This window comes from Condylura cristata, unplaced genomic scaffold, assembly GCF_000260355.1.
Source record: "Condylura cristata isolate star-nosed mole 26May11 unplaced genomic scaffold, ConCri1.0 scaffold00002, whole genome shotgun sequence".
In the NCBI taxonomy this organism is placed as follows: Eukaryota; Metazoa; Chordata; class Mammalia; order Eulipotyphla; family Talpidae; genus Condylura; species Condylura cristata.
The window spans coordinates 49330397-49357364 of NW_004567103.1; the positions used below are offsets into that span (position 1 = coordinate 49330397).

A 26968-nucleotide genomic window follows, 5' to 3' on the forward strand; every position below is an offset into this window, starting at 1 on the left:
TAAAAACATAATTAAAATGTAGCAAATATTTTGCAAATGTTATTAACATGAAGACATCTCTTTATGTTAATTTTGTCTAAATACTTCATTGTTAGCATATTTAAAGAAATAAACATATTTCGCAGCATGTTTAGATAGAAAGATCAACCATAAATACATTTTAAGATTACTTGACCTCAATTTGTGTTTGTATGTTTTTATGTTTGTATGTTAATCTTTTTTCATAATATTCTGCATGACTCCGATTATTAAATATTGCTTGCAATGCAAGATTTCAATGAACTCTAAATGAACTATCTGGTGGGGTGGTGACTTTTATTTTAGAGACCAAACCAATCAAGTTCCTCTGAGTGCAGCACAGTTGATAACCCTCTACCTGGAGAAGGAGAAGAAGCAGAGGCTGAACCTGTAAATCCAGATGAGCCAGAGGCCTGTTTTACGGATGGTAAGAAAAAAATGAAGAACTTAGTTAGCATTCATTTATTAGTGCTATGGATTATGCCTTAAAACTTATTATTTCCTGGGGACTATTTAGCAAAAAGTCAAAAGACTCCAGTTCATGCTGAGCCAGCCATGTCTTTATGACTAAGAGCAAATCATTGAGCTTTCTAAGCTTTAGTTTCCACACCTGTAACAATCTGCTGATTCTAATTTATGAGGACAATGTGTTATACAAAGTGTGTAAAATACTATGCTACTGTTGGTTGTTCAGACTTCTTACTTAAAATCCGTAACTCACGATTCCAATTCCAGGAGACCACTAGAATACAACTAACTTGGGCAGTGGCAACTATCTTAACTTGACAGTCTGTTGCAACTTTTTCCCCTGTTTTGGTTTCAAAGATTAGAATCTACCTTTGTTCTTCTCTTGAATCTCTAAGTTGAGTTGATTTTCTCATTACTTTTAGTGACTTATTTATGCACATCCTATGGCATCCCTGCATAAATATTTCATGCCTGGTTATCTTCATTTCTTATATGCTCTTGGGTTTTAGCCTGATATCTGTGGTTTAACCAACCATTTCTATGTTGTTGACTCTTAAATCAGTTTTTACCCTTCACCTCATTTTTGAGTTTTAGTTCTGCTTACAACTCTCATAGATCATCTTTTCTTATTGTTTTAAATATTTTAAATTTAATGTTTCAAGTAAATTTTAGTGATATCTCTCCCCCATGTAATCTATAGTTTCCTCCAATCTTTAGATCATCTCATGACGTCATGATTTAATCCTACCTTTCAAGCAAAGACTTTTGCCATAAAGACTCAGTCATAACCATTCTAGTTATAGATTGATCACAAAAACCCCAGGTTGATCAGAAACTGGGGAGGGTCCTCAAGGGAACTCTGTTTCACACTAAAATTTGAGAATCATTATTGAGGATAAAATCTGAAGTCATTAATGTGGGGTGTGAAGGCTTGTGTATTTGGCTGCAGTCTATTCCTTTTCTAACTGTACTGCCTTTAATTCCATTTTACTTTCAGCCTTACTGAACATCTTACTACTGGAATTGTAAGGGATTTCATTCAAACTTTTTATTTGAACTTGACTTAGGAGAGTATGTAGTGTTTTCTAAGAAAATATGGAGTCTAAATAAAAACACAACACTAGAGTAGACTTGGAGTTAATGAAAAAATAACACAGGTTTCAAACCCTATAAACATGAATTGCTCTACTGCTAACTCTTTTCTGAAACCTTGAACACATTTTTAAAGTACTATACCTTAGTTTCCTCATCTGTAAAATGGGTTATTGCAACCACATCCATAGAGATTAACTATTTAAAATAATGCTTAGGGCCCGCCCAGGTGGCACAGGGTCTTAAAACACAGTACAGTGAGTCTGTCCGCAGCCACTGCAGCATGAGTTCCCAGTAGGGAAGTGACCCACATGATGAAGCAGACCTCTCCTGTTTCACCTGCTGCTCCTCTCAGCAGTGTATATCAATTAGTCTGCCTCTTCTACTCCCAGCTCTGTTTCTGGTGGATCTTCTTACTTCCTGACCTATTCCCAGTTCTTTTATGCATAAAGAAATCTTAAAAAAGAGAGAGAGAAATAAAACAATGTTCATAAGTTAATCAGTATAATGCCTATCTTCTTTTTTCCTTCCACTCTCCCTATTTCTTTTGAAATGTTTTGTTAACAGCCTTATATAGAATCAGTGACTATATTGATACTAAAGACTTACTGCTACTAATGGACTTACCATGATCCCAGTACTTTTTTGTAAAAATCATTGATGTGCTTTTATTTTCCAAGATTTGGTCAACCAGTTCCTTATAACAGTAATTCAGGAAACAAAATGGTGAATAAAGACACTTAGAAACTGTAATAGGTACATAAGTTTTGTTTAAATACAAGTCAAATCCCCATTTTATATGAGAAACAAGTGTAGCACAAAATTGACAGAAATTTTGTGTTTGCTGAAAGTCATACCATAAACAAAAAGTTGTCTGAATCCCAATAAATTGATAGTACTATGTAAATGTAAACTTGTACAGATTCTACCGAAATTTCTTCCACCCATTTTATGAATGACACTGACCTAAAATTCTAAAATAACTAGGACAAATAATTATTAAACAGCTTCTGCATGTTAGTCCCAGACTTGAAGATTTGGTGAGAGAAAGTAGCGATATAATGCATCTCTTTCCCAGGTAAATATGTACTGATATAGTAGATCAGGGTGTAAGAAGGGTATCCTACTTTTCTCAAGGTAATATATAGCTTGTTAATTTGAAAGGGCAGCCAATACGACTTCTGCCCCCCAAATCTTCTGATTTCATAAACACCTTATAAAATAATGGTCAATTCTAACTTTAATAATATCAACTCCTTTGTACCTATTTGGTCCTTTTATTTGTAGGGGAAATGTGAATAAAGCATTTGTTTTAAAGGACTCAGAAATTTTTAAGAACTTATTTTCCTAATCAAAGATTGTATCAGTTATACTGATAATGCTAATACATTGTTATTAATGGATGATTTGCCTTGGAGAGGAGAGAGACTTTTTTTTTTTTTGAGAGCATTGGCTTAACATGATGAAACCTAGTATAGACTTTATGAAATACATCACAAGAAGCAAGTTAACGAAAACACCCCAAAGAATTAGCATTTACCCATGGGTAACCATTAAAATGTTTGAGAGGTTCTTGCTTATGTTTACATTTAATTACTAGTCCTTTTTAGAAAAAGGTGTGATAACGTTGCTAACCAGCTAGGTTGGAAATCGCTTGGGATCTTCCTTTGAAGCCAGCTAGGAGGTCGAACACTCCTGCCTCAAGATAAGAGAGGAAAACTCTCTGAGGTATGATAAATCTTAAGGGCAATATTGGGGAGCCTTTATCACAGATAAAATGTTTACTTTTCTAATTAAAATGTATAGTATCCTTTCTTGCCTCAATCATAAGAAAAATATGTCTCTTCAAGACTGATGAAAATAAATTACATACAGTAAAATTTTCTTAAAGAGAGGGATAACTTCATCCTCTGGTAATTATACTTGAGGCAGGTAGATTGAGTTTTGACGATATTGTTGCTTTAAATTTGACATAAATTCTAAAATGTCAAGCGTCCAGTTAATACTATAAATCCATCTTAAATGTTTTTACTCTTTTTGGTATTTCCTTTTGTCCTGAAATAAATTAGGCAGAGGTCCAAATTTCCCCTACCCTTTGACTATCTTTTCATAAAGATTTATAAAAGGTTCTTTCTTCACTAAATACTTTTGAGATATAAAGTTATTGTTTTAAATATAACAAAGATAATTTCTTTAAGATGTGAGGTCATTTTAACTATTATTAATGTGTAAGTGAAGCTGTGTATGTTTTAGATTCGGTCTGCATTTTAACACAGTGCGTAATTTCTAGTAGTCATAGAGATGCTTAAAAAATGTTAGAAATCTAGGGGGATTACAACTGTTTCAAGCCAACTGTACATCGTATTTTAAGGGATATAGAGAATGACAGCAAATGCTAAAGTCATGAAGAAGTAGGTGACAAACACAGCTTTAGTTTTCCTGGGAACTTAAAAACTTCCAGAAATAAAGCACAGTAACACAACAATATCCATGATAATAAAATCAGAGAGTCAGGGGCAAAATAACATAGCTTTTTACATTTTACAAAGCAGGAAATTAAAGTCCTAGAAGATGCCTTGTATTAACTGAATCAGCAAACTAATTTCATTTCATAATTATGGAAAAAAACTATAAGAAGACATTGTCTTAAGTATAGTTCATCATGAGAAGTCTAGGTTTGTTGTTCCAAAACATTGATCTCAAGTAATAGGCTCAATATTTTTATAAAATGTTTTTTATACAAGGAAAAAAATTTTTTTTAAAGTACCTCACTTAAATACTTCTAAAACAGGTGTCTAAAAGATTTTGGCGATGAATATTTGAAGAAGTCAATATTTGTCTACAAACCTGAGACTTATTTTATAATATTATAAGCCAGTGTTACTTCAATTAAAAAAAAAAGAAACAAACGTGTTCCTCAACAAATAAGTTATTACTCCCCCCAAATTAAATTTAGTGTTTTCCTTTGTTCCTAATGGTTTTTCATCTACATTTTAAAAGAACAGAATTACAGTTTCTCTTTTTACTTCAAAGCAATCCTGATTATTTATATTTTAATCAACCATAATTCTTAAAATTTAGCTCTGAATTCCCTTTGTTCTATGATTTTTTTATTTGTTAACTTTCATTTATAACACTGTGTATGACTCAGAGCTATGTCTCTTCTTCCTCTTGTGCCAGGAGTATATAAGCAAATGTTTAATGTATGACTATATCCATCAATTTATTATTATGTTCTGCCAGTCTAAAAGATTCGTAGCACAAAATTTACAAATAATATTAACATCGTCTATGTTCCATAAAGCTCATTGAGTCTCACAAAGTATATGTGTTGAATATTGCCAGAAGATTGTATTTGGAGATAAACAGAGGTTCCAGTTGCTAAATAATTATAGTTTAAACCTGAAAAGTTGTTATTATTTTCATTTACAATAATCAATAAAATGAAAGTGAAACAAAGAAGCTCCATTTCAGAACTGCACTCTTCAGTGTGAGCAAATATTCGATGAATAATAAATGCTACGTATATTTTTTGGTGCGAGTTACAGTGTGATGGCTACAGGGAATATATCATTTTACTGTTTATTAATTCTACTATAGAAAATCAGCAAGCCCTAATTTATAGTATGAAGATTCTCATCATAACTGATTTCAAACTTCTGAGGTAACTTTACTGAATGTAGAGTTGGGAATAAATACATAGCAGCCAACCAATATAACAAATTTCTACCATTCTGATATACTAAATAAGTACAAATATATACAAATTATGTATTTATAAATAGTAAATATATGCAAGATGATAAATAATAGTATAGTATGGCTGACAAGTAGTAGATTTTTTAATACTTATTATCAAAGTTATCTAATTTTAAATTTATATAATTATTTATAATGGTCCCTTTGTCTCCTCACTTTAAATATGTTCTTTCTGTGACTTCAAAAACTGTCCTGGTCTCAGCTGACACTTACATGTTAGTGATCCCTATAAATTCATTTCTAGCCTAAACTTTATCTCTGATTTTTAGATTTATATCTCCGAATATCACAAACACCTCAATATTATTACCTCCTTCTATGAGCTTCATTTCATTGCTGACATCCACTCAGTGGTCCTGAGTTCCTCTGTCTTACATCCCATATCCAGTCAGTCACTAAACCATGTCTAATGTGTCTAGTTTCTAAATAGAGCAGCCCTAATCCATCTCTTTTCTTAAGGATTCTGAGGCAAAACCCAAAATAGTTCCCTGACTTTGTCTTTCTTAAAGTTCCTGCCCTCTTTTCCCTTCTTCTTCTAATTTATCCTCTGCATAACTTTTGGAGACTTCTTTTTAAACTACACTTCACCTATACTTTCTACTTAAAATCCTCTACTTTCCACTTTTTGTTCCTTTAGGCCCGGGAGCATGCTTTCCATAATCTGATCTATTGTGGAACTTAATTTCATGCCCCTGCTTCTAGGGTACAGTTTGCTTTCTTCACAATTCTGAGCTATTTGTAATTCTTATGGACAACATGTCTCACTTCCTCTTGGCCTGTAATCTAACCAAACTCTTCTTGTCAAATACTTTGATTCAATTTAGACTCCACCTCTTCCATGAAGTCTCTTCTGACTACTCTTTAACAAACAAGGTTAGATATATTTCTTCCATGTTACCAAAAAATAACCCTGTATATCTGGCATTTAGTTGTCCAATTTGGTTATTTATTTCTATTTCTGTCTAACCAAAACCAAAAATAAATTTATGAAAGAGGGGAAGCTATGTAGACAACTGAATACACAGCAGATATTCAATAAATATTTGATGGAGAATTTAATAAACCTAAGAAATTAAATAAAATGATCCTCAGTTTTTCTCAATAGTATGTATTATACCTAGAATACCAGCGGTTTTTTGATTTATTTTTAAAATATGAAATAGTTTATCTCTTTATTAAGTTCTGTTCCTTTTGAGTTTGATTTTAAGATCTTCCACTAATTTCTTAATATTACTTGATACTATGTTTTTCAAAGGACTTTTTAGTATAGTGGTAGCTTGAGAAAAAATAGATCTCCTCATCTAAAAAGTCATTCATTAGCAAACAAGACCTTAAAATATATTTTTCTTCAGGTTTTTCATCATTAGTACATCAAATAATTGTTGAGTGTCCATCCTATATCAGCACCATATTAGAATTGCAATGAAAAGGTAAGTGGTTTAATCACTTTACTCACTTGTAGAGATTGGTGAGAAACTGGGGAAGTACAGAAGACATGAATATTTTCTAAGTAACAACTGATAAATATTCAGAAAACACTATGGAGAACTTATGAAAGAAGGTGGCATCCAAGGTGAATTTATGTGAAGCTACAGATATAGATGGTAGAAACTATTTGGCTGAGGGGCTATCATAGCGAAAGTGTTACATTAAATCTATTTCATGCATTTTACTCTAAATATGAAGACTTTACATGGATGCCTTTCTTGGCAGGTTGTGTGCGGAGGTTCCCATGCTGCCAAGTTAACATAGAATCAGGGAAAGGAAAGATTTGGTGGAACATCAGGAAAACCTGCTTCAAAATAGTTGAACACAGTTGGTTTGAGAGCTTCATTGTTCTCATGATCCTGCTCAGCAGTGGTGCACTGGTAAGTAATCTGACATTTAAAGCAATACTTTGATGAAGTCAGCATTTTTAAATAAATGAGTTGTAAGATAAACATATCATGGCAGATTATTTTATCTATAATTTAATCACTATGGTTCATAACCAAGGAGAAGATTTAGTTTAGCTCAATAAATATTTACTGAACACTACTACATACCAGGTATGATACTTGCTGCCTAAAAGTACCTAAAGATCCAGGTTCTTTACTCAAGTTGTTCAGAGAGCACTGGGTAAGAGAGAGGCACAAGTGTTACAGAACTGGGAAGTGGTTGTAAGTGAAGTGCATACATGACAAATCTCTGGAGTAAGGAGGACAATTTTCTGCTTGGGATTTCAGAAAGATAGATGATGTTTGCCAATATCTAAATGGATTACTAGCAATTTTCCACCCAAATAAGGTGGGCTTATAAAATGGTATGTGTAATATACCATAACAGAGCATGAGATTTTCTAGAATTGAAAAGTTGCCAAAATCTAAAAGTGTCATGAGATGAAGAGCAAATACAGGGAGATGGTGGTGCCCAGAGATACAGTGACTAAGACAGACAGTGTCAGCTTATGAAATACTGTGTGTTAGCTGGGAAACCAGTCTGTAGTTGTAGGATGAGGATGGAACAAGTTTCTCATTCTGTGTACACCAACTACCTTTAATGAGGACTGAGGGAATCTGGGAAAGTTACAGCTCTCTGAACCTTTGCTTTCTGGCGGAAACTAACAGAGATAAGCTGAGAGAAGTCCAGCTCCAACTAGAGATAGCTTTGGAAATTCCATTGTATTAGGAAACAGAATATTCCAGAACTTTTTAAAATTGTCTCATAAATAATGGATCTGTGGTTTATTTTTACTCTTACTTATAATAAATTGACCTGTTACTTTTAAATTGGTAGAAGATATGAAAATTCCAAGCCTAAGACAAAGGGCTTTAGTTACAATGGCATACATAGTTCATGGTACATGAACTTCAACATATTTTTTTTTGGTTCCTCTTGTCCCAAGTGGTCACAGGCCATAGTATGGACCTGTTTGAGTATAACGTCACAGCTGAGGAACACTGAGCTTGGGAAACATGTCCTTCTATGGAAAACAGGAACCTTGTTCTTTCTCCTAGAGGGAGACACTGCTTTATCCCTCAAGATTGCTGATCGCAAAAGCAAGCCCTCTGAGAAATGGCCAAAGTGAAGAGTAGCCAGGGTCTTGTCTTCCTGCTACACCCAAAAGACATGTAGAGATGCGTAGTGCTTTCAATGCAGTGCATCTCCTACCCAAGTGCCTTCTCTCAAAAACAGTAGGTGTAATAAGAAAAACACTAACTAGTTTGGTGGAATGCAACAATAGCTATAGTTATTTGTAATAACAAAATCTGTTTAACCCAGCTAAGTCACTTTTGTGATTGAGACTTTCAAAAAGGTGATTATGAAACAATTAAAGTTCATAATTACCCTATGTAAATGTCTAAAAGGAAAATATCATGAGGAAGAGGGGATATAAAGAAAAAAAAAAGGATCAGATAAAACTAAACCCTAGAAATATGATTATAAAACAAGCTACCAGGGTGGAGAGGAAAGGTGGAAAACAGAGGTGGGAAGGAGCACAGTAGGCCATGGTGGAGGACTCTGGGTGCCTTGGTAGACGTGGTGCAGGAATATACCTGACTAGCTGTGAACCTACATCTCTGAATTGTATAGTGTTGTAAACTCGATGTTACCTCAATTAAAAAAATAGCAAAACTTTGAAAAGAATGTTCGTATTATTTTTCAAGGCATTTATGTCTATGACCACACTATCATTGCTATTTACTAAAAGTTCTGGGAACGTGTAAGAGGTGCCACATTTGCAAAATGACTGTATAGTGATCTGGAGAACTGAAGTTTTGAAAGATTAATGAAATTTGGTATAAAATGCAGAGAAGACACCATCCTCTATTTTCTGCAGCTCCATTAGGTGACTGCATTTATTTAGCAAAACTTTTATAGACTTTTGCTGCATCTTGACATGAAGCAGGGCCCTGGGACTGCATAAGCCTATCGTGATGAAGAAGGCCCAAAATCATATTAGTGTGAAGGATAGTGCAGGGTGAGAAAGACTTTTAAAGGAGCTAACCTTGGAATAATGTCATAAATTATTAGGACTTACCCATCTTGAAGAGGGTAAAGAGGAGTAACATAAAATGGAAGACCTTGTAAATGTCAGATCTATGGTTCTTTTGGAGGTTACAAATAATTTCTACCTTTTATACTTTCTCTTGATTTCTGATGACCTGTGTCCAAGACTGGTGAGAAGTCTAAAACTGTACACAGTAATTAAAAGCCAGAAGAAAGTCAATTGCCCATGTTAATATTCTGTTTCAGTGGTTTCTCCATCATAATTTTATTTCCTATTTTTAGCATGGATTATAAGCTTTAAGTTGCATATGAATTAAAATTTGAATATTTTCTCCATAGGCTTTTGAAGATATATATATTGAAAAGAAAAAGACCATTAAGATTGTCCTGGATTACGCTGACAAGATATTTACTTATGTCTTCATTCTGGAAATGCTTCTAAAATGGATAGCGTATGGTTATAAAACATACTTCACCAATGCCTGGTGTTGGCTAGATTTCTTAATTGTTGATGTATGTACTTTTGAGAAAATTTTAAAAAGGGTTTATTCTTACTACTAACTGTTCTAAAAAAAAACCATTCACTAATATACATCATCATGTTTTTATTTTGATTAGCTTTTTTAAAATTTTAGGCTGTTGGTTTATGTTTTTAGAAATATAACCAGTGAAAACATATATAGGGAATATTAAAAGAAATCCTTTGACAAATGTGGTTTCTCTTCTTCACATTCTAATATTTATATTTGCAAATATTTTCTGCAATTAGAGAAGATGTGATTGTTTTATATATAGGATTTAAATATCATGTTAAATATTCCTTTTTGGCAATAGGAATAAAATAAATAACAGATAGTAGGAGTGGAAATGGAGGACAAAGACAAATGAAAACGATAATATATTGACTTAATAGAATTAGGAAAACGAAGATGGGGGTATATCAAGTTGTCTGACATGTATGAGCTCATATTTATGTTAAAGTGGTAGTGCTAACACTAAATAACTGTTAGAGAAAAGGAAAAACATGACATAAATATTTTTCTCAGTCACAGGCTAGGAGCACCAAAATGAGTCACAACTGTTATTTATTTCAAAGGCCTAACCTACTCTTCATTTGTAGAGTGATAGTAAGATAGAGAATATTCATTACATTTTTCAAATAATAAATACAGAAAGCTATCAAAAACTTTGATATAGAAAATATGTAAAAATGCCTGAAAGTGAAATTTTTAAAAACACAATAATCAGTTTTAAACATCCCATTTCAATAGTCAAAAAAGAGACCCTAAATCAAGGCATCGCAAATAGAAATCAGTGGTATAGAACACATTATCATCATCATTATCTGGTATCCTCTATTGTGTTTTAATGGCATTTTCATAATATATATTAAAATTATTATACATTCTATTTTATATTGTGTGAAAGTCTTCCTTAATTTATGACTTCAACCTCCCAGTCTTATTTTTTCAGAATGGCATATGTTCTTCAACTTTTTACTAATTCTCCTAGACTTCCTACACTAGTCTGTGTTTAGGCAAAAACATCATCTTATAATTATTTACAGTATTTAGAGATTTGCTTTCCATCTGATGCCTGGAATTAGAGGACAACATGCAAATTTTTGTAGTTCCAACAAATGCTGTTACATTTAATCAAGAATTGTATCACATGACTTTTCAGAACAGATAAATTAGTACAGCATCATTCATAGTTATCAAAATACAAACATGACTATACAGAGTTGGATTATAAAATTAAACCAATACTTACCATACCTACTCAGTTCAGCTTATCAAATGCTTTCTCAAACTCAGGAAATTCTTTTTAAACAGACTAATATATTAAATATTAAAAGCAGTAATATTTTTGTTTTCTACATAGATCTGCAAGAAAAAAAAAATGTTTTCCAAGGTATATTATGTTACACCTTAAATGTTCTCTTGTGCTTTCCTTATGAGAACTCCAATTTTTGATACCTTAAATTAATGATTTCATATTATTTGTTTTTTTATTCACCTTTTACATGTTTCCTTGTAACTGCCAGAGAAAATAAATAGTATGATGGATGTTTTCATAATGTAATAGTTTTAAAGTAAGATTAGCCAAAAGAAGAAGATATATTAAAAGGAATGTAGAGTATTTCATTGCTTTCCTCCTAACCTTTAAATATGATTGGATCTTAATCTAGAAAATATCTAAGATATTCAAAAACCTCTTATCACATTGTAATTTTCATCACTCATTTTAAGAAATAAAAGGTTACAAGTAACATGTATTAGTTAAGAAAGATACAACTGTTTAATAACAGAAACTATTTTTGTATGTGAAAATCTGAATTAGTGACTCAAACATGTAGGGCTATTCAGAGCTCAGAGAGTTATATAATGCTGTCTGTAATATTACTTAGTACATTCAGAGATAAGTAAACAGTAACATATGTAAGTATAAAAACATAGTATATAAAACATGTTTTTGAAATGTAGTGTGAAGCAAATCTGCACACAAAATTATTGCTTGTTACCTGCGATACAATTAGGGGGAAGACTGAAATTTCTTATTTCTCAAAAATTGAAAAACTTATCTAGAGCAGTTGTTCTCAGACTGCTCCCTGAAGCAAGAGCACAGGCACTCAAGACCTATTTAATGTGAACCCCCAAAGTTGGGATCCAGTAAACTGTTGTAATAAGCTCACTAGTTGCTGCTTCTTCATATTCAAGTTTCAGAACCACTAATCTGATTTCAGAGAGGGGAGGGGTGGATTTATTTGACTTCTTCTAGTGTCTAGATTATTTGAAATTTAAGCAATGGCACATTCACCAGTAAAACATAGATCATATATGTATTCTTGAGTATGCATAGCTAAGTAATAGATGCTCATGCATACACACACATATAAATTCTACTCAGATACAGACCTTGTTGTATTTACCTCGATAAAGATATGCTCAGTACTCTGACATTCTACAGTGGTCTGTCATTTTCTCACAGATAATTCACATTATAATGAACATTTACATTATTTTCCTGATTAAAAGGGACACTTTTATTCTGATATTTTAAATTCACTATTTTTTAAAGTGGAAAACAAAGGACCTGAATGGATGAATTTAATAATGTATTGCATTAATATGTGCAGAATATGTAGCATGAGGACTAAAAAAGAAACAGCATTGCTACATTTAGTAAACTATTAGAAAGTAAGTATATAAGATCAAAATAGCACATCCTCATTAAGAAATGAGTTAACTTGTGTTTGTTTCATAGCAGTACCAAGTGAAACTGTAAGCAATGACTTTCCCTACTTTTTCAAGGCCAAAATAAGGAAGTTGACTCTCAAGTCTTTCTTTTCTTCCCTAGAAAACTTGAAACCATTGAGTCATTTAATTTATAATGAAGAACTGCATTCTAGATATTCTTAGATATTGCCTCCTGTTACATCCAGTGTAAAATGAGTGAACATTTTAAATGAAACTTATTCAAAGACTGAATGCATTTACCAATGCAGATCTAAGGTCATTGAGGAACTCATTTATTTCTCCATTATCAAAATGCATATTGATTTTATTTCTTTTTTTTTTTTTCTGAGGTAATCTATGATAGGAATACACATTTCTGTTGAATTCTGGTTATGGTCATTTTGGTGAGTCTAATGGGAAGTTCTATATGCTTGTGTTAATTGTGAATCCAGTGTGATCACCTAATCTCACACTCTTTCTTGAGCATTTCTCCATTCGTTATTACTAGGTAGTTCCTTGGTGCTGGTAACTATAAGGCAGGAAAATCTAATGAAGAATTAGCCCTATTTCAAAAAATCATAACCTTCAGAATATTTTTTTTAAAGATTTATTTATTCATATAGAACTGGGGTACAGGCCAGAGATGCGGAGGGTGAGAGGACTCACCAGAGACAGAGTGGGGAGCAGAACAGGCAGATCAAAGAAGTCCACTGCTGAGGGGAGCAGCAGGCCGGTCAGGAGAGGTCTGCCACGCCATGTGGTCTCCTCCGGGGCAGGCGGGAATCGAACTCATGCGGAAGTGGCTTAAGCTCTTAGTGCAGTGCTTTAACCCCCTGCGCCACTAGGGAGGGCCCGACCTTCAGAATATTTTAATAAAGTTTATCCTAGGACTTAGACTTGGCCAAGTGAATGTCACTTAGCTAAATAATTACATACTTCATTGTGTTCTGGTTTTCATTTCAGTTGAACTTTTGTTAATTGCTCTAATTCAGTGTTCAGAGTTAATAAGCAAGTACATAAGCATTGACTGAGAAAGTCTGAAGCACATAAGATTTTTATTCAGGGATAAGGAATAACCTACGTTGTTTTTATTTTTTCATCTTACTTTGGTTAACCTTCCTTTAAATCTGTTTCCTTACAAAAACATCCATCTTACTCAATTTTTTAGGCAATGACTAAATAACTCAATATATGAAATCATATTGTTTTTATTGAGCTTCTCTTAATAACCTCAGAAATTGACTTTTCCTCTTTGTGCTTTATTATTTCATTGTAAAGACTTATGAAAAATTTATTTTTATAGGTTTCTTTGGTTACTCTAGTGGCAAGCACACTTGATTACTCTGACCTTGGCCCTATCAAGTCTCTTCGTACACTGAGAGCTTTGAGACCTCTAAGAGCTTTATCAAGATTTGAAGGAATGAGGGTAAGAAACTTCTAAACTCCCTCGTACTTTTTTAGTGAAGTATAAACTATAAAAAAGGATATGCATAAATTATGAACTTTATATTAATAAGCATGTGCATATACATACCATGTAGGGATATAGGTGGGTCGTTTATTTACATAAGTGTGTATACTTGTGCATATGTAAACATATACACAGCATTTCAATGCACATGGTTTAACAAAGAGTAAAGCAAATACAATGCCTCCTTCATATAACATTTTTAGGCAAAGATTAAATAAAGTATACCGTTTCCCTTAAATGAAAATTCCCCATTCTATGATATTCAGTCTTGACACCATCTCTCACATGCACGTCATCAAAAACTCGTCTGAATCAGGTTTGCACACATTGTTAAAGTTCTACCGTGAGTAGGGGGCATAAGAAAAGACAAGGAAGTGAAATAGCATCAGCCATTTCGATTTCATCTTCAAAATATGTTTCAAAGTGGAATTACCTCAATTTTATTGAGGAAACAAAAGCTCTGAGGGTTCATTTAATTTGCACTAGGCTTGATCGTGCCTGAGAAGAGATTCATTTTTCAGAGGCGAGGCTATGACCACCAACAGTCTAGCTTTAAGAGCTGTATTAAATCAGCAACTTCTTCATAAAAATACATGGAGGACAATGACCTTATTTTCCCTAATTAGTTCATAACCTCATTCGTTGTTATTTTCCTTGAATTTCTTCTTCTCCAGACTTATAATGCTTTCTTATGTCTCTGTTGTTTTCTGGCTGGGAATGCAACTCCCTGCTCTGGATCAACCTAGCCTCATCAATACTGAAGATAAATGCCTACTCCTCTTTTAAACCGCAATTACAATTTGCTTTGTTTGTCCACCACATCCTCTCCCTGTGCTCAGACACATAAAACTCTTATATTGGGCATCCTCTCCCTGTGCTCAGACACATAAAACTCTTATATTGTATTTTACTTGCTAATTTACCTGACTGCCTCTAGGCTGTCGTCTCTCTACAATTTAATATACAGTTTAGTCTAGCTTACTGATTTTTAAGTGTGGTCTACTGACCAGCTAATGGCATCATCTATGACCTTATTAGAAACAAAAATTCCCAGATCCCATCACAGGCATACTAAATCATAAGTTCTGGGCTGATATCCAGAAATCAGAAGACTCCAGTGAGTTTTGGATATCTTTAAGTCTAGCAGGTCATTATTATTCCTGTGAACCTAATTATGACAGGCTTCTCTACTGATTAATGTGTCCACTGTTTAATGACTTCTCTGTATATAAGGACTGAAAGTTTATGTTTTGATTTATACATAGATGATATTGGAACTCATTGACAATAATGTAATTTTTAAGCATTAGCATGTTATAATATGTTTAGAATCTATTAGTTGACCCTAGATTTGAATATATATTACATTTTCATGAACAAAAGCTATATTTTTTCAGTAGAAAACTACTTCCTTCAATGAGTATTAGGACAACTATCATTTAACTCTACTTACATTTTGTTCATTTTCTGTTACACAGGTGAATTGGATACAGGAGAATATTATAAAAATAGTTGAAGCAATCAATAAGTATATTTACACTTATTAACCATGTAAAACAAGAGATGTTTCTTTACCCTGCTATGACTTTTTTGTAATCCTTAATTTGGGGACTTGCATTTTGGCTCTTGATTTATGCAGTTGCTCCATTCACCCTCCCCATCCATGTACAATGGCAATTTGAAGAATACCTTATATTTGAGGCATATTGTAGTATTTGTGACTTTAACAATATTTGGTAGCCTCTCTTGTTTCAAGTAATCCCCAAGATAGAAATTCATAGTGTTTCCCCACTGGAAATAATTGGTGAGGCTGCTTGCTAAATTGCAAAAAAAAAAAAAAAGGGGGGGGGAGGAGAAATCATAATAATCATTACTTAATCTTCATGTAATACTTTTCACTTAAACTTGTTAATATATTTGCACTCAATGGGGACTAGAGCCAAAAATGTAGGAAAATCAATAGGTTTGGAAGATTAAGGAAATTCAGGAAATCTGAAAAGCTATCAATTCTACAGTGGATGTCAGAACTAAAATGGCAAGAGGCATTGGGGAACAATAGCAGTGGATATGCTGAAAAGCAGAATAGACATTATTATTTTTAAAGATAAACTGTTTCATTTTTGTTTTAGCTGAGATCTGCACTATTTTTATCAATGGATTTCCAAATATGTATTTTGTAATTAGAATAGTAAATGTGAAAATATTACTCATTCTAAAGGTGAGGAGATAGAGGTACTAGCAAAGGTAATTCTAACACTATAAATTTTTAAAACATACATTTTATTCATTTTTAACATATTTATACATTTCTTTTCTAGATCTTGCAGGTTTTGAGTTCATCTTACATATATCAGGTTGTTAGTTTATTTTTCTTTGTGTTTATTTAAACTCAGCTATTTTGTTGGGTATTTCTATGAATATCACTGCGTGTTCCTCATGTATTTTTGTAAAAATCATTAACTTCAGGACTCCTGTTACTTTTTATACTGCTTGGCATAATGCTGAGCATTGAGTAGGTATTCTGTAAATATACACTGGTTAATTTGATATCTTAAAAACTTAGGGTGACTTTTCTAACATCTTTACTTCTCTAATATATTTCGTTAATGTGACCTATTTAACCTTGTACTAATCATTATCATTCTTTTCTTTTCTTTTGAATACCAGGTTGTTGTAAATGCTCTCATAGGTGCAATTCCTTCCATCATGAATGTGCTGCTTGTGTGTCTTATATTCTGGCTAATATTTAGCATCATGGGAGTAAATTTGTTTGCTGGCAAGTTCTATGAGTGTGTTAACACCACAGATGGGTCACGCTTTCATTCAAGTATAGTTTCAAATCGATCTGAGTGCTTGGCACTTATGAATGTTAGTCAAAATGTACGATGGAAAAACCTGAAAGTGAACTTTGATAATGTTGGACTCGGTTACCTGTCTCTGCTGCAAGTTGTAAGTGACTCCTTTCATAAATATTTGATATTTTAGTGGAAACTGGATGATGGACATAAGTCATTCTTTACATAATATCAACTAGAAATTAAAGATAAAACAATCAGTGATTTTAAAAGCAGATTTGGTTTTCCTTAAAACATGTACTACAAAATTGAGTTAAGAAATTATTTCTGTTGCATTTGAGTTATTAGTCCATAAATGACTTCTTGATGTTATCCCCCAGCCACAATCATTGCACCACTTAACTATTACTCCAAAATTTACTATCAATTTTATACTCAGTAATGAGTACGTCCCACTAATAATGAGAACTCTTATGAAATAGGCAAAATTATTTTCAACCTTTTTAAAAGATTTTTCTTCTTCCTCTGCTAGAAAAATAAAAGTTTATGTGTACATTCACAGGCAACTATAACAACCTGGAAATGACTAATTAAGACTTAAGTTTCTAATGTGATTTGGGAAGATGTCCTCTTTGTTTTTGACATAGCATCTTTATATTGGTGTTTTGAAATACAGTCAAAGTTAGTAGTTTAATATTAAGTGTTTTAGCATTCAATAAACTAAACTCACTTATGACTATTTTTGAGTATGAACTCCATATTCAGAATCTACATGTGTTGTATTTACAGGCTACATTTAAAGGATGGATGGATATTATGTATGCAGCTGTTGACTCTGTTAATGTAAGTATTGGTGAACCTACCACTAAACTCTGCGACATTTTCAAGCTCCTTTGTTTTGGCCAGAAGTTTTTAAACCATAGCTCAAGGAGCTCTTTGTATGCATATACATGGTAAAGAACTTCTGCCTAATAGCCTGGTAGTTACATGTGCAGGATTTGAAGACAGATTTAATAAAATTCTGGATTGACCATAATCATGAACATTTTGCAACTGATTTTGAGCAAATTTACTCTTAGTCTATTGTTCTGTAAATAGAAAAAAAAAATCATGCCTACCTAGTGAAGTTGTTCAGATGATACAACAGGAAAATAAAAAAAAAAGGGCATTTAATGAAGCCTTATACTAATAAGGTATCAGCATATGTTAATTTATCAGACTAAAAATGAAATTGCATTTTATCCATCATTTTAATTTTTATATTTTAAAATGCTTTAGATGAATTTATGTCAAGTAAGTTTCACATTAAGAAAGTCTGAACATCACCAGCTAGTTCATGTTGCCCAAAAAATCAAGTGAAGACATTTCTATACCAAATAAAAAAAATCAGCGAATTTTATGTAAATATAACATTATCTCTTTCACTGCTTTTCTCTGGAAAAAAACTCATACTTTTGGTCACTTTCTTACTACAGTGTTCTAACAATGTGAGAACAAGTCTTACTTATGCTTAATACTTTGCAGCCATTTGAAGATTATATTTATGTACATAAAGAGTATATAGTACATATTTAATATGAATAAATTTTCAGGAATGATTATGTTGAGCCTCAACAATGCTATAGCATCAGAAAAGCCAAGTTAACCTAGGGTAGTTCTGTTTAGATTATCTTCTCAAAAAGTGTGAAAAGGAAAAAGCCAAATGTGACTGTCAATGTACCACTAAATTTTCTTAATTTTATAGGTAGACAAGCAACCCATGTATGAGTACAGCCTCTACATGTATCTTTATTTTGTCATCTTTATCATCTTCGGTTCATTCTTCACTTTGAACTTGTTCATTGGTGTTATCATAGATAATTTCAATCAACAGAAAAAGAAGATAAGTATCTTAAGTTTTTTTTATTGTACTAGAAACAAAGAATAGTTATTTTCACAAAAATGTAATGCGAAATTTAGTTTCATGTTAACTAATTATTTCCTTTATTTGCTTCTCAAATAATTGGCCAGTATATATTTATAGGTATGCTTAATCTTATCATCTGCATAGAAAATATCTTCTAAGCCATAACTTCTTACATAGTATACAGTATTCAGTTTTTTTATAATGTTCTCTATTTGAATAACCAAAAATGTTCACTATTCAAAACACATTTTATAAGTATTCATTATATTCTAAGATATTACTTTGTGTGGTGTGTGTTGGGCTAACACTGGAAGGAGCACAAATTAAAATGTGGTTTCTGAGATTGAAGAGTTTCTGTAGAAAAAATAATATATAAGTAATGAAAATTAAGATTTATTGAATGTTGCATATAAGGCACTCTCCTGAAATTTCTGCTTCTCTAATATTCACATCAGCTGTATTAGTTTTTTAGAACACCAGTAACTAAGTACCACAAACTGGGTAATCTCAAGCAACAGAAATTTATTCCCTCACAATTCTAGAGTTTAGAAGCTGAAATTAAATGATTTAACCCTATTGGCAGTGTCATTATCTCTTCAGAGTCTCTGGGGGAGAGGCCTTCCTTACACCTTCCACTTCTGGTAGTTCAATGTTCCTTGGCTTGTAGCAACATAACTTCAGTCTCTGTAGCTGTGGTCATATTGCCTCTGTCTCTTGTTTCTTCTTATCAGACATCAGACACTATCTTAGTGATATGAGGAAACATCTAGACAATGATTCTGATTTTAACTAGATTTATTTTTATTTCTCTACCTTGGAGGTCAGGACATCTTTATGACAGAAGAACAAAAGAAATATTATAATGCAATGAAAAAGCTGGGATCCAAGAAACCACAAAAGCCAATACCTCGACCAGGGGTAAAAAAAAAAAATCGAATGTTTGTAGCAATAACATAATGTACAGCAGTTTCTTTAACATAAATGCAGATCTTTTGATATATTAAACAAAATTGCTTGTAAAATTGAATTTATGTATTTTTAACATTATCATAGCTTTTATTTTTATCAAAGCTTTTAATATTTCTATGACAGAGTGGTTATATATACTTTTATGTCAGTTATATATACTTTTATGTCAGTTATACAACTTCCTACTAGTAAAATGGTTTTACTAGTAGGTTTTACTGTGATCTAAGAAATTCAAACTGAATTTATTTTTTATTGAAATTTATCCAAATGGTGAATTTATGATGTAGTGATTACTATCAGTATGATGACATTAACATTTAGATCTTTGATATTACATCAAATAGCAAGAGAATCAGGAGGATTATTTATTAACCTAAACTTTATCCTACTGTAGAGTCAAAGACCAGAATAGACTCAACTGAGAATTTGAGTCTTACAGTTAAAAGAATATTTGTATTCCTCCAAGTTAAAAAAAAAATGTTTAAATGCATTTCAATTTAGACTAAGTATCCATTACTAAAGAGCTATGGATAAAAGACAGAGAGCATCCTACATCCCACCCAATTAGTACATGGCTGGCTTTGTAAGGATCACTTAGCACTTTTTAAACATTCTTATACTCTCACCCAAACTGCTAAGTCGTAATTGATGGATTTAAAAGTCTTAGATTAAAGTTTTTTGAGTGCCATCTTTGATCTTGATAATAATGCTTTAAAACTTGATTGTGCAACTATTAGGGGCCTTTACAATTTTTCTTTTTTTTATGGAAGGCATACTAGCAATGAGATTGATCTATAGTAAAGATATATATGGAAACATTGTATATATACAAAAGTTAGGATAATAAACTCTCTGATATATTAGTTCAAAACTATGTGACATTAGTTAAAACAATAACAAAGCAAAATTTAGAGACATACCCTAAGTTATGAAATTGAGATTTTCATAGTAAAATTATCTTTTTTTTAGCCATGATAATTCATATATAATACTAGGGTAGATAAGCTTAAAAGCTTATGTTACTATGCAAGGTTAACTAAAAACTGGTCCTAGATACTGAAAGTCAGCAATGACAAAAATTTTCATTGATTTATATTTAACCCATTATTAACATTTCTTAGAAAAGTAAGATCCTATGACCAGGGATAATTTATGAAATTTTTAAAGATGATTTGCTTTTAACTAATGTGATGATTTGTGTATACAACTTATAAAATGTACATTTACATTCCACTTTTTCGCTTGTGTCTTTACAGAACAAGTTTCAAGGATGTATATTTGACCTAGTAACTAACAAAGTTTTTGATATCACTATCATGGTGCTTATCTGCCTCAACATGGTAACCATGATGGTAGAAAAAGAGGGGCAAAGTACCTACATGACTGATGTTTTATATTGGATAAATGTGGTCTTTATTATCCTTTTCACTGGAGAATGTGTGCTGAAATTGATCTCCCTCAGACACTATTACTTCACTGTGGGATGGAACATTTTTGATTTTGTGGTTGTGATTCTTTCCATTGTTGGTAAGACCATTTATTTATCTCAATTAAACAAGCTCCACAGATATTTAGAGAATTTTCTGAATTACTCCGTGTAAATTTACTTTTGATTAAGTCAGTTGCATGAAAGAATGAAGAAACTTTAAGAGCAAAAGTAAATAAAACTACATAAGAATCATGGGATTCATACCATAGTCTTCAAATGTTTTTCATTTGATGAAAGCATATTGTAGTCCTTGGTACTGAATTTCCAAGATTAAATAAACTTCACTAAAGTGGCAACTGTCTTTTTATATTGTCCAAATCTGAAATCACATCCAGTTTTAGTACATATGAGAATTGCCTCCTGATTAATAATAACATTAATAGCCAGAGTATCAGCAGTTCTTACAAATTCTTCCTGAATTCAAAGTGAAGATTTCAAGAAATATCAACTTCATTGCCTATGGTGCAAATCTATATAATTCAATAATTGTTCAAATAATCTGCCATATCTATGAATTACAGTACATGCTTCCTTCTTGATTGCTATGGTCACTTTTCTGTCTTTCTGTTTTTTATCATCTACACATGCTTTTCCCAATATTTTAGCATTGCATTTATTTTTAGAATTAGAGATTGTAAAGCTCATATAGTTCAAACTCAACTTACAAATAATTAAATAGGCAACAAATATTAACGTTCACATGACCTAAAACCACAATATTGATGACTGTAAAATAGAGCAAATTATATTCATTTTGTATTATATTGTGGCAGTCATTAAAAATAGGCAAGAATTGGGCCCTCCCTGGTGGCACAGCAGGTTAAAGCACAGCACTAAGAAGCTAAACCCACTTCAGCATGAGTTCGAACCCCAGCCCTGGAGGTGGCCCACAGGGCATGGTAGATCTTTCCTGACCCATCCACCACTCCCCTCAGCAGTGTACTGTCAACCTGCTCTGCTCCCTACTCTGTCTCTGGTGAATCCTCTCACCACTCCTGTACCTCTGGCCTGTACACCAAGTTCTGTATGCATAAATAAATAAATCATTTAAATAAATAGACAAGAATCAACTAAAAAATGGATTCAGCTAGTGTTCAGTGGTACAAATTTTAAATGACATGTGCCAACATTAAATCTTTTATGTAGAAAAAAAGATTACATATTTTTGGGTGAAAATAATAAAAAGAATGACAGAATTGGTGAATATGTGAAATGTGGACACTTTTCTATACCAAATTTCTTGAGATTGATTTGGTAATAGTTGGCATGAAATTTTGTAATTTGGCATGGAATTTTATAATGAAATTGTGATTATCTGACCTAATAATTTCTACTAATATATTATAAAAAAATATTCCTGCTACCAGTAATAAACATGTATGTATTTGGATATTCAGTTAGGCCCTCAAAATCAAAACCATACATTTCCTCAGTATCTTATATATGTATTTTCTCAGTATATGTATATATATACATATATATACACACACACATATATACATATATATACACATATATATATACATATATATTTCCTCAGTATATGTATATATACACACACACATATATATATATATTTCTTCAATATATATATAAAATACTGAGGAAATACATATATATACACACATACATAATACACACATATATTTATGAAATATTACTCAACTAGGAAATCATCTTGTCATTTGTCTGGAAGTATTTCCTTGACCTATAATTGACTAAAACAGATTATTGAAAAAAAGCTTACATCTGTGTCTGTGCGCTTTCATCATGATACACAACAAAATATTAATAATAGTTCTGCTTGGTGATATTTCAGGTGACTTATGTTTACTTTTCAGTACATACTGTTACTTAAATTTTCTTCCTGAGTAGGTATTATCCTTATAATTAAAAAAATTATTATGCAGGCCTACCTGGTGGTGCAAGAGGTTAAATACAACACTGTGAAGCTATGGGCAGAGTTCAATCCAGGGCCAGAGAGGTGACCACATGGCACAGGAGACCTCTCCTTTCTAGCCTGCTGTTCCACTCAGCAGTGTATGTCAGTCAATCTGCCTGTTCTCCCCACTCTGTCTCTGGTGAATCCTCTCTTCTCCTCACACCTCTGGCCTGTACCCCAGCTCTTGTATGCATACATAAATAAATCTAAATATATAAAATAAAAAAATCATTATGGAGGGGAAAAAATAACATCCATAAATTTAATTTAAAAAAAAAGTCATAGTAGTTAACTGAAATAAATTTTCTTTGGGGGCACACAAATCTTTATTATGATTTTGATATAAAATGACAGTTCCAAAATCATGAGATAAGATGGCAGATAAAACTATTAAGAGACATGATTTTCTTTAGCATGAATATTTCATTTTAATTCCTTTCCTCCTCACCAGGTATGTTTCTAGCTGATATAATAGAAAAGTATTTTGTGTCTCCTACCTTGTTCCGAGTGATCCGACTTGCCAGGATTGGCAGAATCTTGCGTCTCATCAAAGGGGCCAAGGGGATTCGCACGCTGCTCTTTGCGCTGATGATGTCCCTGCCTGCGTTGTTTAACATCGGCCTCCTGCTCTTCCTGGTCATGTTCATCTACGCCATCTTTGGCATGTCCAACTTTGCCTATGTTAAAAAAGAAGCTGGAATTAATGACATGTTCAACTTTGAAACCTTTGGCAATAGCATGATCTGCCTATTCCAGATCACCACGTCTGCCGGCTGGGATGGGTTGCTGGCGCCTATTCTCAACAGTGGCCCTCCCGACTGTGACCCTGAAAAAGACCACCCTGGGAGCTCAGTGAAGGGAGACTGTGGGAACCCATCTGTTGGGATTTTCTACTTTGTCAGTTACATCATCATATCATTTCTGGTCGTGGTGAACATGTACATCGCTGTCATCCTGGAGAACTTCAGCGTTGCTACTGAAGAAAGCACTGAACCCCTGAGTGAGGATGATTTTGAGATGTTCTATGAGGTTTGGGAGAAGTTTGATCCGGATGCCACCCAGTTTATAGAATACACCAAGCTGTCTGATTTTGCAGCTGCTCTGGATCCTCCTCTTCTCATAGCAAAACCAAACAAAGTCCAGCTCATCGCCATGGACCTGCCCATGGTCAGTGGAGACCGGATCCACTGCCTGGACATCTTATTTGCCTTTACAAAGCGGGTTTTGGGTGAAGGTGGAGAAATGGACTCTCTTCGGTCACAGATGGAAGAGAGGTTCATGTCTGCAAATCCTTCTAAGGTGTCCTATGAACCCATCACAACAACACTAAAACGTAAACAAGAGGATGTATCTGCTACTGTTATTCAACGTGCTTACAGACGTTACCGCTTGCGACAAAATGTCAAAAATATATCAAGTATATACATAAAAGATGGAGACAGAGATGATGACTTGCCCAATAAAGAAGATATGATTTTTGATAATGTTAATGAGAACTCAACTCCAGAAAAAACAGATGCAACACCATCCACCGTCTCTCCACCTTCATATGATAGTGTAACAAAGCCAGACAAAGAAAAATATGAGACAGACAAAACAGAAAAGGAAGATAAAGGGAAAGATGGCAAGGACAGTAAATAAAGCTTCACTTCTGCTATATTGTTTACAGCCTGTGAAGGTGATATAATTGTGTTAATGAGACTCTTTTAAAGGGGTCTATGCCAAAACTCTTTTAATCAAAATATTCTCAAAATTAGTGCATTCACTAGCTCTGATTCCCTAAAATAGTTGGACAGCATTCACAGATGGCTATTTTTGCAGCAGTAAAAAGTTGTAAGAGTCACACTATAGGGGATGATTACAAGAAACAAAAGTGATTTCATTTTATTTGCTTTTAATAAAGTAAGAGATCATGAGGAAAATATTCACATCTGCCTTGTCATCTTTTCACATAACTGTTCATCTTTTCCATATAAATATACTCACACAAACATCTATTATCTGATATCTACAAAAGTATTTTGCTTTGGTTTTGTAATCAAATGCCCTGGTAAAAGGATTGGACATTAGTAATTAATGCTTAGTTAACACACTTTGTTATTTAGAGCAAGATTCTTACCCATGTATGGAGGTCATTCTGTGTTCGAGGTGCTTAAATTTATTCTCCATTGCATTAGAACCAAGTTATATATGCCTGTAAAATGTCATGGGATTAAAACATTTATAGGCAATTCAACAAATATTGTCCATCCATCTTGACTCATGCATCAACCCGGATAACCCTCACCTTGTGAGTATTGTGTTTCATAGCCCACATATACATATATATGTATATGTATGTGTATGTATGTATACACACATGTATGTATCTTTAATGTTCATAAAAAACATGACAGACTATTCTAGGTACATACCACAGTCTTCAAAATAAAATACATGAAAAAATTTGAGAAAATATGCAAGTAAAGAAAACTTTACTATTTGTAAAACATGACTCTGGGCTGTGCAGCCCCAAAATACTGATCATGACGCAGTTCAGTGTGTTTTGTCACACTTTTCTACTCTCTTACCTATTGCTTAGTTAGCCTTAAGTGCTAAGCAAAGTTGGTTTCCCTTCATTGAAGTGCCTCCTGATAATCAGAGATCGATTTGATAAGCTACATGTTTGAACAGAAGACAACATAGGCACAGTGTTTACTGCACCACCTAAATACCATCCTGAATGTGTATGGCAAGTTTTAATTCATAACACATGGCAGACTTTCAACACAGATTTATGTTTAGTGTAAGTGAGCAGTGAACAGATTCATGCCAACTTTATTGCCACTAACTTACTTCCTTACTTGTACAAGTAATCCTTTTGCCTCTTCATTCTTTGCTTGGTAAGGAAATTGTTATTTTCTGCTTAAAATTCTATCACTCTGCAGCATATTGTGCAGCACTCATTAAAGTTGCCTGAAAACCTATAATTTACCAAATACATATTCATTTTACACTAGCTGTTGTCCTCCTATGCTTTATGTATCTAGCTTTAAGAAATTCTTGTCAGCAGTGACTTGAGAAGGAACAGCCATGATCCATTTTTTCATGAGTTTATCCAGGAATGAGATATTCTATCAAATTATTCATGCACAGGCAAGAATTGGGATACAACACTAGAAAGTTTTATTTAGAAGATTTTGTGGGAGTTTTCAAAGCAACTACATTTCAGCCATTTTTAAAATTAAAATTAAAAATTTACATTTTCTATAATAAGTCCTTAAAACACATTTTTGTTTTGACTGGTTAATGATTAAGGAAATTTAATCATACCTAATAAGAATGATGAGTAGAAAATGAGCAGTTGAAAGAGAGAGAGTAAGAAACAAAAGAGATACTTCCATGTAATTCCTATCTAGAATGTTTTATAAACAGTGATGTATTTTCTAACACCCATAAGAAAAATGATCACTTCTAAATATTTGTTATAAGATACATATGAAATTAAATCTAGGGCCAAAGATTCTTTATATCTACAGTCAAACATTAATCTTCAATTTGAGCCACTTTATATAATGTGAAAGATACTATCAGTGTTTTCCTAGACAATGTAGAACATTGATCAGATACCTTCCAAGTCTGTTGAAAATAGGTCTTCACAGTTTAATTAGGAAATCATACAAAATATATTACATTTTTTAAAATATCAAATTAAGAAATTACTATTATCTTAAATTTGAATTCAGACTATCCTGATTATATTAAGCCTATATAAATATAGCTGCATTTGTTTTTATGTTATATGAAAATATGTATAGTGGGAAGACAGGTTTATGTGTGATTTACTATGT

At 32.8% G+C, this 26968-nt stretch overlaps 1 protein-coding gene and 1 long non-coding RNA gene across 3 annotated transcripts in view; one reads left to right on the forward strand and one right to left on the reverse strand.

Moving 5' to 3' along the window:
* SCN9A (sodium channel, voltage gated, type IX alpha subunit) overlaps positions 1 to 25062 on the forward strand; it is a 123325-nt gene extending 98263 nt beyond the window's left edge. For both annotated transcript variants that reach the window (XM_012726128.1, XM_012726122.1), the window contains exons 18-27: positions 325 to 445; positions 7051 to 7205; positions 9667 to 9840; positions 13870 to 13992; positions 16705 to 16986; positions 17622 to 17675; positions 18577 to 18714; positions 19552 to 19656; positions 20964 to 21234; positions 23590 to 25062. In XM_012726128.1, the coding sequence (XP_012581582.1) occupies positions 325 to 445; positions 7051 to 7205; positions 9667 to 9840; positions 13870 to 13992; positions 16705 to 16986; positions 17622 to 17675; positions 18577 to 18714; positions 19552 to 19656; positions 20964 to 21234; positions 23590 to 24779 (2613 nt within the window). In that variant the 3' untranslated portion in view covers positions 24780 to 25062. The remainder of the gene's footprint in view (positions 1 to 324; positions 446 to 7050; positions 7206 to 9666; positions 9841 to 13869; positions 13993 to 16704; positions 16987 to 17621; positions 17676 to 18576; positions 18715 to 19551; positions 19657 to 20963; positions 21235 to 23589) is intronic.
* The window catches only part of LOC105853758, a 35978-nt gene continuing 32757 nt past the window's right edge, over positions 23748 to 26968 (reverse strand). Inside the window, exon 3 of the long non-coding RNA XR_001145525.1 lies at positions 23748 to 23815. This is a non-coding gene — a long non-coding RNA (uncharacterized LOC105853758). The remainder of the gene's footprint in view (positions 23816 to 26968) is intronic.